The 12,092-nt window shown below is 48.5% G+C and overlaps 2 protein-coding genes across 11 annotated transcripts in view; one reads left to right on the forward strand and one right to left on the reverse strand.

The window, feature by feature from the left end:
* The window catches only part of LOC121685734 (cullin-9), an 80,807-nt gene extending 77,105 nt beyond the window's left edge, over positions 1-3,702 (reverse strand). For 2 of the 10 annotated variants that reach the window (XM_042066450.1, XM_042066447.1), the window contains exons 1-2: positions 3,379-3,698; positions 1,081-1,752 (exon numbers count right to left, since the gene is read on the reverse strand). In XM_042066450.1, the coding sequence (XP_041922384.1) occupies positions 1,081-1,747 (667 nt within the window). In that variant the 5' untranslated portion in view covers positions 1,748-1,752; positions 3,379-3,698. Of the gene's footprint in view, positions 1-1,080; positions 1,756-3,378 lie in introns of all 10 variants that reach the window. The other 8 variants (XM_042066452.1, XM_042066451.1, XM_042066454.1 and 5 more) reach the window with 6 other exon arrangements.
* Positions 3,703-4,539: 837 nt separating this feature from the next.
* Positions 4,540-12,092, forward strand: part of LOC121685766 (synapse differentiation-inducing gene protein 1) — a 39,275-nt gene continuing 31,722 nt past the window's right edge. Inside the window, 3 exon segments of the mRNA XM_042066522.1 lie at positions 4,540-4,899; positions 9,294-9,624; positions 9,626-9,979. Of these exon segments, the coding sequence (XP_041922456.1) occupies positions 9,391-9,624; positions 9,626-9,979 (588 nt within the window). The 5' untranslated portion in view covers positions 4,540-4,899; positions 9,294-9,390.

Genomic DNA, 12,092 nt, shown 5'->3' on the forward strand with positions numbered 1-12,092 from the left:
AGCCCTGGATCAATAAAAGATTGGCAAGCAGTTACGGTAATCAATCAACTCAATTACGGTAATCAATCAACTCATGAATCATGATATAACCAATCAATTGTGATGACTCAAGTGTCACATATACAGCACAAACTCTATGCCCCCGAATCCCATAAAAACACTTATGCTGTTCTTTTAGACAGAAAGATATCTCGAGAGATAGAAGGATAGACACTCATCAGTCATCACACAGAGCAATGTAGTTGTTGGGGGAGATACTCAAGGGCACCTTGGCCGTGGATATGGGCATGAGAGTCTGTTCAACGATTCTACCAGTCGGGGATCGAACCGGCCACCCCGTGTTCACAAGTCTGCCTCTCTAACCAGTACGCCACAGCTGCTCTCGTTTCCTTCTAGGGTCAATTTGGGGGAAAATGATCCCCATATGCTTTGGAAGCACTTCACTACGCATGAGCACCGCTTTCATACTCACTTTCAGAGTCACCCCTGCCCCAAACGTTTTATTAGATTCACACCATGGGCACAGAGAGGCAGTGGTAGTCTAGTCCAGACACCATGGGCACAGAGAGGCAGTGGTAGTCTAGTCCAGACACCATGGGCACAGAGAGGCAGTGGTAGTCTAGTCCAGTTACACAGCCCTGCTTCCAACTACGGGACACCACTGCCACCACCGCCACCACCACACCACACGCATCACCACCACCACCACCACCACCACACCACACGCATCACATTACTGCTCTCCATCATCGTGTGGTGACAGGCCAGGGTCCGCCGTAAATCTGAGCCGTAAACGGCATGCATGCACACACACGCGCACACTAGTCAAAGGGGACAAAAACACACCAACTAGACACCAACATGCACTAAAAACAAACGAATGTAATATGCGTAATCTATATACCTGCATAATCTATATACCTGCATAATGTCCTGCGTAATCTACATACCTGCGAAATCTATATATCTGCATAATCTATATACCTGCGTAACCTAATCTATGGAGTGTGGGGGGGTGGTGTCAGTGCATGTTTGCATCTCTATCTATCCCATGATCCCATGCCTGCGGCGGTGGTGTACCTGCGTCGTGCGAGGCGAGAGCTCGGAGCATCTTGCCCGCGCTGCGTCGGGTCTGCCGTTCCTTGTTGCAGAGCAGCTCCATGAGCAGGTCGAGGGCACCCGTCTCCTTGAAGACGCCGACCAGAGAGCCGATGCTGGCGTAGGCGCTGAGCACGTGGATGGTGTGGGTCAGGCTGATGGCGAACTCGCTCGTCTTGGCCATCTGCTTGCGCGCGCGCCGCACCAGGTTCACCACGTCCGTCTTCATGTCTGACAGCTCGACCTCGTCGAAGGTGACGTCCGGCGGGCGGAAGGAGCCGAGGGCACCCCCGCTGCTGCTCGGCCTCTCCTCCTCCTCCAGGGCGGCGGGGGCTTTGCGTTTGCCCAGCAGCGTGGGGCAGTTAGCGTACACATCCTCCGTCGACATCCACATCAGGATGTTTTCCGACTTGCTCTCGCCTGACGTGGAACCCCCGGATCCGCCCGTCCCGGAACCGCTGCTGCCACTGCTGGCTGCCTCAGTGCTGCTGGTGCCAGTTCCATCCTCCACGGCCAGCAGGGTCCAGCGAATCAGGTACTCGATCAGCCCATCGTGGGTCCGCCGCTGTCGGATCAGCTCCTCTGGGTAGGCCTGCTGCCTCGGCCCCAGCTGCACCAACAGGTTCCCGTTGCGGCGTTCGCCCACCATGGTAGCTGCTTAGACGGAGACAAGGACGAAGACTGAGTGGGATTAACGAGAGAGAGAGAATGCAGGTGTGATAAAGTGTCAGTAAGAAAAGATGAAGATAAAATGCCAAGAAAGAGGATGTGTAAGAGTGTGAGAGAGGGACAGAGAGCAGCTACAATTCATGTGGAGTAAGGTTTTAATGCATGCTTTAATCTCACTCTGAGACAGAATGACAACATAAAGCTAAACACTTCTGATATAAATCTAGTAATTACATTGAGCAGTTTAACGCAAAACCACTACAGCACTGCTGAACAGTGCAGAATATTAAACTCTCCCATTTCTCTTTGCATTCTCACCCACTGTTACACAGTATGTGAGTAAGAAATGACAACATATGTTAGAAAACACATGGAATCAAACGATGAGTTAATTTCATACCATACTTTTTTTGCAAAAAAAAACTTGTATCGCAGGAGTCTTGACTACAGCGATTGTGTTACAAGGATACTGATAGAAAACAACTTGGGCAGTCTCAATCAAATGGTCTTATATGAGCACAAACAATAATGCTGTTCACAAGGCAGGATTCCCTGAATTCTAACCCCATTAAAGTTTTCACAAATTAATTGCTGAATTTGCCCAAATGTTCTGTTATTTCCGACCAGACTCAGCAGTTTAGGTCCACATCCACATCTTCCATTTACAAATGTTATTGTTAATGTAATGTTGCATAGCTAACGGTAATGGACTACATAGGTCAAAGTACCCACTACGTTAGTCACATGTAACGAAACATGTCACTGGCTGATTTATTTTGTGGCGTGCTGTATATTAGTTTCGGATTTTCCAAACGCTTGGTACGTTGACAGACGACCTAGCGAGTTATCGCCGTCACTTGGTTAGGTAACGTTACCCAGCTAGCTGTCCCACCAGAGCAAGCGAGTGAAGCAAATTCACGTAGGAAGGCTGGACACCTTGCATCTGTATCGAAAGCACTTATCGATGATAACGTCAGTAGCAGCTATTTGGTTGAGGCGAAATGGCCACAACTATGACATCTATCATACACTGACTGACACATAAAGTGTCGCATAAGAAAGTCGTCCTCTAGCATAGCATGTACTTTGACAAACTCCCGGTTGCATCAGACAAACCAAACTTCATAATGAAAATCTGGCTTGTTAGCCCTTAGCAGCTAGGATGCTAGCTAGCTAATGAGCACAGCACTTGGAGATTATGTGAGGCTCGCTTAGCTAAACCCTAGAAGCCTTCAGACCATACAGTAAAGTTAGCTAGCTAGCAAGTTAGCTAGTAAATTGCGTTGCGCTGTCACTGCGACTCTATGCACTTCGAGTCAAACATAGCTAATGACAGATACACAGACAAGCAAACTCACGTAAAAGTGGATCAGTTGCCAGTAAAAACTAACCCGATGAGATGTTTGACGACTGTCAAAACTTGACGTAAGACAGCTAACAACGACAGGCTAACGAGAACGTTGCAGAGCTAGCTGGTTAGCTAGCTAATGATGAGTGGGGCTGGGTTATATGAAAGTGATAGTTATCCCAGCTAGCAAGCTAAATGACGAACCGAGTTGTACGGAAAAGGTGCGGTCTAAAATCCCCTAAACATGTGCAACAATAATTTACCTCCAGCTTTATAGGGTTTCCCCTTCTTCGCCGTTTCTCTCCTCAACCGGGTGAGTTTCCTTCTGCGTGGTAAAGTATCGTTTCCCAGCCTGAAAATGTTTTGTTAGCCGTCTTTCAGTAAGTGGAGCCCTCCCTGTGACAGGTAGGAATTCCGTTCTTCTTCTTCTTCGGTCGGACTTTATCCCGAGGTGACTAACGTAACGCGTTTTGTAATGTTACATAGTGCCCTCTATCGCCAAGGATCTGCTGACTTGAGAATAGTCTGACTGCTTGCTCGAGTAAGGTGGAACTACGAAACAGAGTGCTGGACTTGTCTGAGTAGAAGTGCTTATCAACTGAGCCAAGTTCTGATGGCTTGGCTACAGCTACAGAAAATGATTGTTAAAACTGGAAGGCTCACACTTGAAACACACATGAAACAGACTAGATAGGTTGTGCAATGAGCAATGTAGACTAATCAGCTATATCTCATGTCCTGTTTTGACAGCAAGCAAATAGGCCTATTCTAAGATCAGTTCAAAACTTCTAAATCATCTACAGCTGTCAATATGTGTGTGTGTGTGTGTGTGTGTGTGTGTGTTATTAGGGAAAGAAAAGGCCAGAAAAGGTTGATATAGCCTACATGTAGCCCAGAAATATCAGAAAACTGTCATTGATTAGGCCTACTGATTAAGTCTATGAATAGTGTCACTATTTCACTTATTGCTGCATGATAAATAATTTTTTGAATTGATGACTGAAATTGATATGGTTGTACAACCCTCCCCAATTCCATAAAGTCTCTAATGTGTGGGCAGTAACTTTGTTAGCACTTGAAAGCAGCTGCATTAGACACACAATTAAAGAGTGAGGTGTGAGGCACCAACAGTATCATTTGGAATCTTTACCAATTACAAAATCAATCCCTGAACTTCAAAGGTAAACACTCTTCAATTCAATCTCATCAATAAGTTACAGCACCAGTGTGGTGAGAACGTGAGCAGTCTGAACTGTGAACTGGTGTGAAATAATTGGCGTGGAGTCGGTTCGAGTGTCTTGACACAGCTCAGCAGCTCTGCCTACACCACACCAGCGTAAACAGTGCCCACAAAGATCCACGCGCGTGGGTACGCTCACAATATTCATGGTGCGCGTGTGCGCGCACACACACCCGCGCGCACGATCAGTGTATCGTTTGCCTTGTGCAGCGTGGCTAGATACACCACACACCACACCAACGGAGAGCGAGACTCAAATGGCCCACGTCCTCGACATTACTTGCGAATGCGTTGTGTGGTGCAAAGGGATTCCTTCCCAAACAGACTTGTTCATGAAAAGAGGACTATCCAGAGATTAAAGCGGACACACCAGACTTGAGCATCATCCCAGCAGAGTGTTGTGACAGTGGTGGATGTAATTGGTGGATAGACAACAGCGGTGAGAATGTGTTGGGGGATGTGCAGACCTTGACAACCGCAATCCCATCCCCATCTATGTTTCTCCGGGATCAGTTCGCCGCATAACGCTCTTTCACCTTGGAAGGTAAGTGATGTTACCTTACTAGTCAGAGCACGAACTTGTAGCAAATGAGTGATGCACCAAGATGTCACCAGGGCGTGAAGCACTCCGTGTGAAGACGCATAAAATATCACTTGATAATGCATTCCTGATCAGCGTAGAAGAGGAGTGCGTTGTTCTCCTGTCAAAAGCAGCCGTGCGTTTGTTGAATGATTTTCCAGACTGGTTCGAGAGGACTGCGGAAAGGCATAGGCTGCACGATTCTATGCATTTGTCATTTGATCCCATCATTTTAAAATACCCATAGTCTAATGGCAATCGTTTATTTTAACGCCAATGATATTTTACGTTTTTATTTATGCCCGGCAGATACCCACATCATTTCCTCAGTAAATCTGCGCTGGCGTTGGGTTTGCAGTCGGTTCGCTTAAGTACCATGGATAGCGCTATCTCTCGCTTTGGACGTGTCACGGGCGAACGAACCACTGTCTTGGCGGTCGAGTGGGTGGATAGCCAATTTGTACGTAATTGGCAGGCGATCAGTATCTTTCCTGTCCTGAATGCAGAATTAGACTATCATATGACTTGTAAAAGGTAGAGTTGGTGACAACCAACGTTTAAACTTTTAACAAGTTGAGCAGCAAACGGTCAAGCACATCTATAAACATTAAGTGAGACTACAACTTGATTGTCAGCAGAGATTGCTTTACAGAAAACAAGTCCTTTGACCAAGCCAAAATAGGCTATTTTTTTAGTCAATTTATTTTCTTCAATTATTTATCTATGCCTATCATGTACAGATGTGATGCCTTGTTTTGCCAATGAGTAGGCCTACACATAGTGTTTTGACCTTCAGGGAATTTGTTGGATTATACAATCAAAGACATTTCACACATGATCAAATTAATGTCCTCTTGCTGGCAGGAATCCTGGCTGGAAGCTTTCCTAAGTCTCTAGTTTCCTACTTCAGAGAACCTGCTCACCTAAGCTCAGTTGCTTACTGTAACTTGCAACCTAGAGAAACGATCTGTTATGTGGTCCTTAACTTGCAACCTAGAGAAACAATCTGTTGTGTGGTCTTCTGAAATAGCGACCTATGATTTTCTTTAGTTGTGTTTTCAGGTTCAAGCTGCCAAACTAATTGTGAATCTTTTCAAAAGTGTCTTCATTGTCAAACCTTGATTGCCAATAGGCTGTAGTATTTTATTGCACTCAACTGACTCAAATAGTCTTATGACTGAAGTGAAGAAGAACAAGTTATGATTAAACGATACTGATCTACCGTATCGTCTTCTGTGCCATATGCCTTCATATTTGACTTCCCTTGGATCTTTTAAACAAAACAATAGAAGGTCACGGCTTTGGCTCACAAGGTCTTTGAACCATGGGCCAACAGCCCAACAGTCCCCTTTACCCTTTCCCAATCACTGATCCGGCTAATTTGTCACGGGGAGCAGCACAGAGCGCACAGGGCGGAATGGACACTCTATCTGCGCCGTGGCATTTAAGCGGCTGTGTTCTAGAGCATCGGCTGTGTTCTAGAGCATCGGCTGTGTTCTAGAGGAGGGGCACTTCAGAGTGCAGCCAGCCTGGAAACCATGCCAGATGGGGACCGGAACCGCACCAGATAAGGCGGCTGTGTTCTAGAGCAGCGGTTGTGTTCTAGAGCAGCGGCTGTGTTCTAGAGCAGCAGCTGTGTTCTAGAGCAGCGTCTGTGTTCTATAGGCAGTGTTATGGCAGTGACTACTCTAGAGCCACCACTTTGTTCTGGAGTACTTGCTGCATTCTGGAGCTGGAGCTATGTTCTAGAGCAGTGGTTGTGTTCTGTAGCAGTGCCTGGGTTCCCCAGATGTGGACCGATTCACTGCCAGCGTGTGCAAGGGAGTGATGTCCGTCAGACCCCCTGGGCAGCGGCTGACGTCACATTCTGCATCAGAGGCGTGCAGGACTGCTGCACAGAGCAGAATGAGGTGTGCAGAGCTGGACGCACGCCAGAGTCCACTTCTCTGTGAATGCCCACGCAGCAGGACAGCTGCGAAGGGAGAGGAGGGCCACTCCAGAGTGCAGCCAGCCTGGGAACCGTGCCAGATCAGGACCGGAACCGCACCAGATAAGGGCCAGTACCGGACCAGATAAGGACCGGAACCATGCCAGATCAGGACCGGAACCGCACCAGATAAGGGCCAGTACCGCACCAGATCAGGACCGGAACCACACCAGATAAGGGCCAGTACCACAGCAGATATGGGCCAGTACCGCACTAGATAAGGGCCAGTACCGCACCAGATCTGGGCCAGATGAAGACTGGGTGCGGGAGGCCGGAGTCAGCTGGTCGCTGGAGACCTATGGCACATGCACATGCTGCGCACTCTGTGTTCAGACCCATCTGATCAGTGAGCTGGAGGAGGAGGACTGTGGCAATCACTGGCTGTAGAAAACAAATGCACAGTAAGATAGATAGAGAGAGAGAGAGAGATAGATAGATAGATAGATAGATAGAGAGATAAATAGATAGATAGATAGGAAAGTAGATTGATAGGTAAGTAGATAGATAGATAGATAGATAGATAGATAGATAGATAGATAGATAGGTAGGTAGATGTTAGGGATAATGTATGGAACGTCATTATCGGGAATATAAGTCTCGACAGGGTGAACGCGCCAGCGGAGGGGGTCTTGCTTCGCCTTGAACGGACTTATTTTACCATTAATGACCGGCGTTCCAGACATTATCCCACTTATTATACGGCTACTTGCCAAAATGAAAAATAAACTCCACATGATATACCCACATACACACATACACACATATACCCACAAATACATACCACATACACCCACATACACATATACACCCACATACACACACACATTGCACACACATTGCACACACACAGTTAGTCAGCACCGTAATGCAGTTAGTGTGATGGGACATGGAACGGGTTGGCATTGTTCAGCTGCCTCACTGCCTCAGGAAAGAAGCTGTTCTTCTGTGTGTGTGTGTGTGTGTGTGTGTGTGCGTGTGTTTGTCTGTGTGTGTGTGTGTGTGTGTGTGTGTGTGTGTGTTTGTCTGTGTGTGTGTGTGTGTGTGTGTGTGTGTGTGTGTGTGTGTGTGTGTGTGTGTGTGTATGTGTGTGTGTGTGTGTGTGGATAGCAGTGAGAGTGAGTTAAAGTGAGTGGTGCTGGAGTTTGGATTTTCCGGGTCTTTGATGTCACTCCAGGCCTCCTCAGCCCTGGTCTGGTAATGCTGGCCTGGAGGAAGGGGAGAGAGTTTTACTCACACACACACACACACACACACACACACACACACACACACACACACACACACACACACACACACACAACCAGGAAATTGATCCTCTGTATCATAACCCTGAATGCTGTTGTTCTGAGGCCAGCTTGAAGGCACTGAATTGCCCCGCCTGCGTTTACTGTTGTTTACACACAGCTATATATGGCCACGCCCCGTCCTGTATTTACTATTGTTTACACAAAGCTATACATGGCCACGCCCCATCCTGCGTTTATTGTTATTGTTTACACACAGCTATACATGGCCACGCCCCGTCCTGCGTTTATTGTTGTTTACACACAGCTATACATGGCCATGCCCCGCCCTGCGTTTATTGTTATTGTTTACACACAGCTATACATGGCCACGCCCCGTCCTGCGTTTATTGTTGTTTACACACAGCTATACATGGCCACGCCCCGCCCTGCGTTTATTGTTATTGTTTACACACAGCTATACATGGCCACGCCCCGCCCTGCGTTTATTGTTATTGTTTACACACAGCTATACATGGCCACGCCCCGCCCTGCGTTTATTGTTATTGTTTACACACAGCTATACATGGCCACGCCCCGTCCTGCGTTTATTGTTATTGTTTACACACAGCTATACATGGCCACGCCCCGTCCTGCGTTTATTGTTATTGTATACAATGCACACGGCAATCACACGACAACATTTATGTTTGAAATTGTACATGTTCCCTAACAAATCAAATGAATGTAAAACGATGTTTGGCTTTGCTAACGTTCCACTCATCCTTATTATCTCCATCACCACAGAGAAAAAGGGTTCTTGCTGTGTCTGTCTGTAAGGGTTCTAGAGTGGAAGTAAGGGTTCTTACTGTGTCTGTCTGTAAGGGTTCTAGAGTGGAAGTAAGGGTTCTTACTGTGTCTGTAAGGGTTCTAGAGTGGAAGTAAGCGACCCTGACTCTGTGTTGACGTGACTAAAGTGTGTGTGTGTATGTTGTGTGTGTTTGTTGTGTGATGTTGCTGTGTCTGTGATCATGTGACTCTGTTTCCCACAGGAGGATGACTCCAGCCCTGTGTGTGTGTGTGTGTGTGTGTGTGTGTGTGTGTGTGTGTGTGTGTGTGTGTTGACCTGACTCTCTGTCCCTCTACAGGAGGATGACTCCAGTCCTGTCGGGGTCTCGAGCAGCCTGCAGTGAGGTGGAGGTTTGAGCGGAGAGCCGTCTCACCTGAGCGCAGTCGCCCCCGGCGATGGAGGCCCAACCTGAACCAGGACCAGGACCGGGCCCAGGGGAGGACAGGGACAGCGCGGCCCAGCGCAGAGCCTCGCCAGCGGGCACAGAAGAGGCCGGCCAGGGCTGCTGCAGGCAGAACGGCCTCATCAACACGCACAGCCTGCGGCTGGACACCAGGGAGGGGCTGGTCTCTGTGTACTCCGCGCCGCAGTACCAGGGCCACGTGGTGGTCAACCTGCCCGGGCAGCAGGTGTCGTGTGACGGGGCGGTGCGCTGCGTGGGGCTGGCCGGGGGGGGGTGCGGGAGGTCCGCCTCAGCTGCTGAACGCCAGCACGCTGGCCCAGGGAGTGGACGCGCGGTTTCGGCCCAACCTCATCGTGTGCTCGGAGAGCGTCCTGCGCGCCTGGGGCGAGGGCGGGCTGGCCGGGGACTGCTGTGAGACCACCTTCATCGAGGACCTGTCGCCCACCGCCGCCGCCACCGCGGTGACCAGGGACGGCCTGGTGTTTGCCGACGGGAAGTTCCTGGACCTCTCCATGGAGGACGCCAAGGTCCAGACGCTGTCCTACGACATGGACGATGACGATGACTTTCAGGAGCTGGAGGTAAGCACAACAGACAAACAAACACAACAACAACAACAACAACAAACAAACAAACACACACAGATTCCCCTGAAGACACCTTTCCTATCTGCCTGTCTGTCTGAGCAGGCCACAGACCCCCACAGAGGAAGTGTGTGTGTGCGTGTGTGTGTGTGTGTGTGTGTGTGTGTGTGTGTGTGTGTGTGTGTGTGTGTGTGTGTGTGTGTGTGTGTGTGTGTGTGTGTGTGGTGAGAGGAAGGACTTCAGATTGACCTACTGTATCATCAGTGTGCCGTTGCACCACATGGGAAAGTTCTTTATTTTGTAACGGTAATCATTTTTCTATAGCATGCCTGTAGGATCACCTATGTTGTATGTTATGTTGAATCACTGTACAGTATATGACAGGCACACATCTATAGAAGGCTTTTTACTTTCATTTCCAAGATCCACAACTGATGCATTTACTGGCTGTGTTTTACGATGAGTTGTTCTACGATGACAAAATGTTAGACTATAGACATGCTAGAGACATGCTGTATTGCACAAGAAGCCAAGGAGACAAGAGAAAGCAACAGAGACAGAGAGAGAAAGAGAAAGAGATAGAGAGAGAGAGAGAGAGAAAGAGAAAGAGATAGAGAGAGAGAGAGAAAGAGAGAGGGGGGGTAGAGAGAGAGATAGAGAAAGAGATAGAGAGAGAGAGAGAAAGAGAAAGAGATAGAGATAGAGAGAGAGAGAAAGAGAGAGGGGGGGTAGAGAGAGAGATAGAGAAAGAGATAGAGAGAGAGAGAGAGAAAGAGAAAGAGATAGAGAGAGAGAGAGAAAGAGAGAGGGGGGGTAGAGAGAGAGATAGAGAGAGAAAAAGAGAGGGAGGGAGAGCAGAAGAACAGAAGGAGGAGAAGAAAGGAGGAGATGATGCAGGAGGACAAAGAAAGTGATGACGCAGGAGGGGGTGGCAAAGAAAGTGATGACGCAGGAGGGGTGGCAGGGAGAAGGATGAGGGAAGTGGAGCATAAAACAAGAGGGAAAAGGAGAAGACAGAGGGGAGAGAGAGAGAGAGGGAGAGAGAGGGGAAGAGGATGAGGAGAGAGAGAGAGGAGAGGAGAGAGAGGGAAAGAAGAGAGAGGGTGAGAGAAGAGAGAGAGAAGGAGTGTACAGGAGAGGGATGAGAGGGAAAGAGGAGAGAGAGAAGGAAGAGGAAGTAGGAAATCTAGCTAAAGAGTCACCATGTGTGTATGTGTGTGTGTGTGTGTGTGTGTGTGTGTGTGTGTTGTGTTCTCTAGCTAAAGAGAGGGCAGAAGTTGGGGGGGGGGGGTTGACCATCAGTCCCCCGGTGGGTGCCGTCTGTGGTGTGTGTGTGTGTGCGTGTGTGCGTGTGTGTGTGCGTGCGTCCGTGCGTCCGTGCGTGCGTGCGTGCGTGCGTATGTGTGTGTGTGTGTGTGTGTGTGTGTGTGTGTGTGTGTGTGTGTGTATGTGTGTGTGTGTGTGTGTGTGTGTGTGTGTGTGTGTGTCCCGGTGGGTGCCGTCTGTCTCAGCCACCTGCTCTGAGTCCAGCACTACACATCACTACCGCACCTACTGAGCATGTGCACTACAGAGACCAGAGGATGTGTGTGTGTGTGTGTATGTGTGTGTGTGTGTGTGTGTGTGTGTGTGTGTGTGTGTGTGTGTGTGTGTCTGTTCGTGTGTGTGTTTAACCTGCTGAAAAAAAACAGCCTGACCAGCTTAAGGTGGTTTGCTGGTTGACCTGCTTGTTTGACCACCCTATGGAAGGTTGACCAGCTACACCAGCAAAACTCTTGTGAAAACATACCTTTAGCAAAGTCCTTTTAGGCAAGTCCCTCCACTCAGCGTCCATATTGCAACGTAAGTCCCTCCACTCAGCGGCCATATTGCTACGCAAGTCCCTCCACTCAGTGGCCATATTGCAACGCATTTTGGGCACTTTTCTATTTCTGGCAGAACTGCGTGTGTGCAAGGCTTCACGACACCAGGTGCGAGATCAAAACACATGATTGGCACGATGATGTATTCACAACACAACACATGATTGGTACGATGTATTCACAACACAACACTTGATTGGCACAATGTATTTGCGTCAACTTTGGGCAGCGAAAGGGGTGTGATATGT

The sequence above is a fragment of the Alosa sapidissima genome, chromosome 16, assembly GCF_018492685.1.
Source record: "Alosa sapidissima isolate fAloSap1 chromosome 16, fAloSap1.pri, whole genome shotgun sequence".
In the NCBI taxonomy this organism is placed as follows: domain Eukaryota; kingdom Metazoa; phylum Chordata; class Actinopteri; order Clupeiformes; family Clupeidae; genus Alosa; species Alosa sapidissima.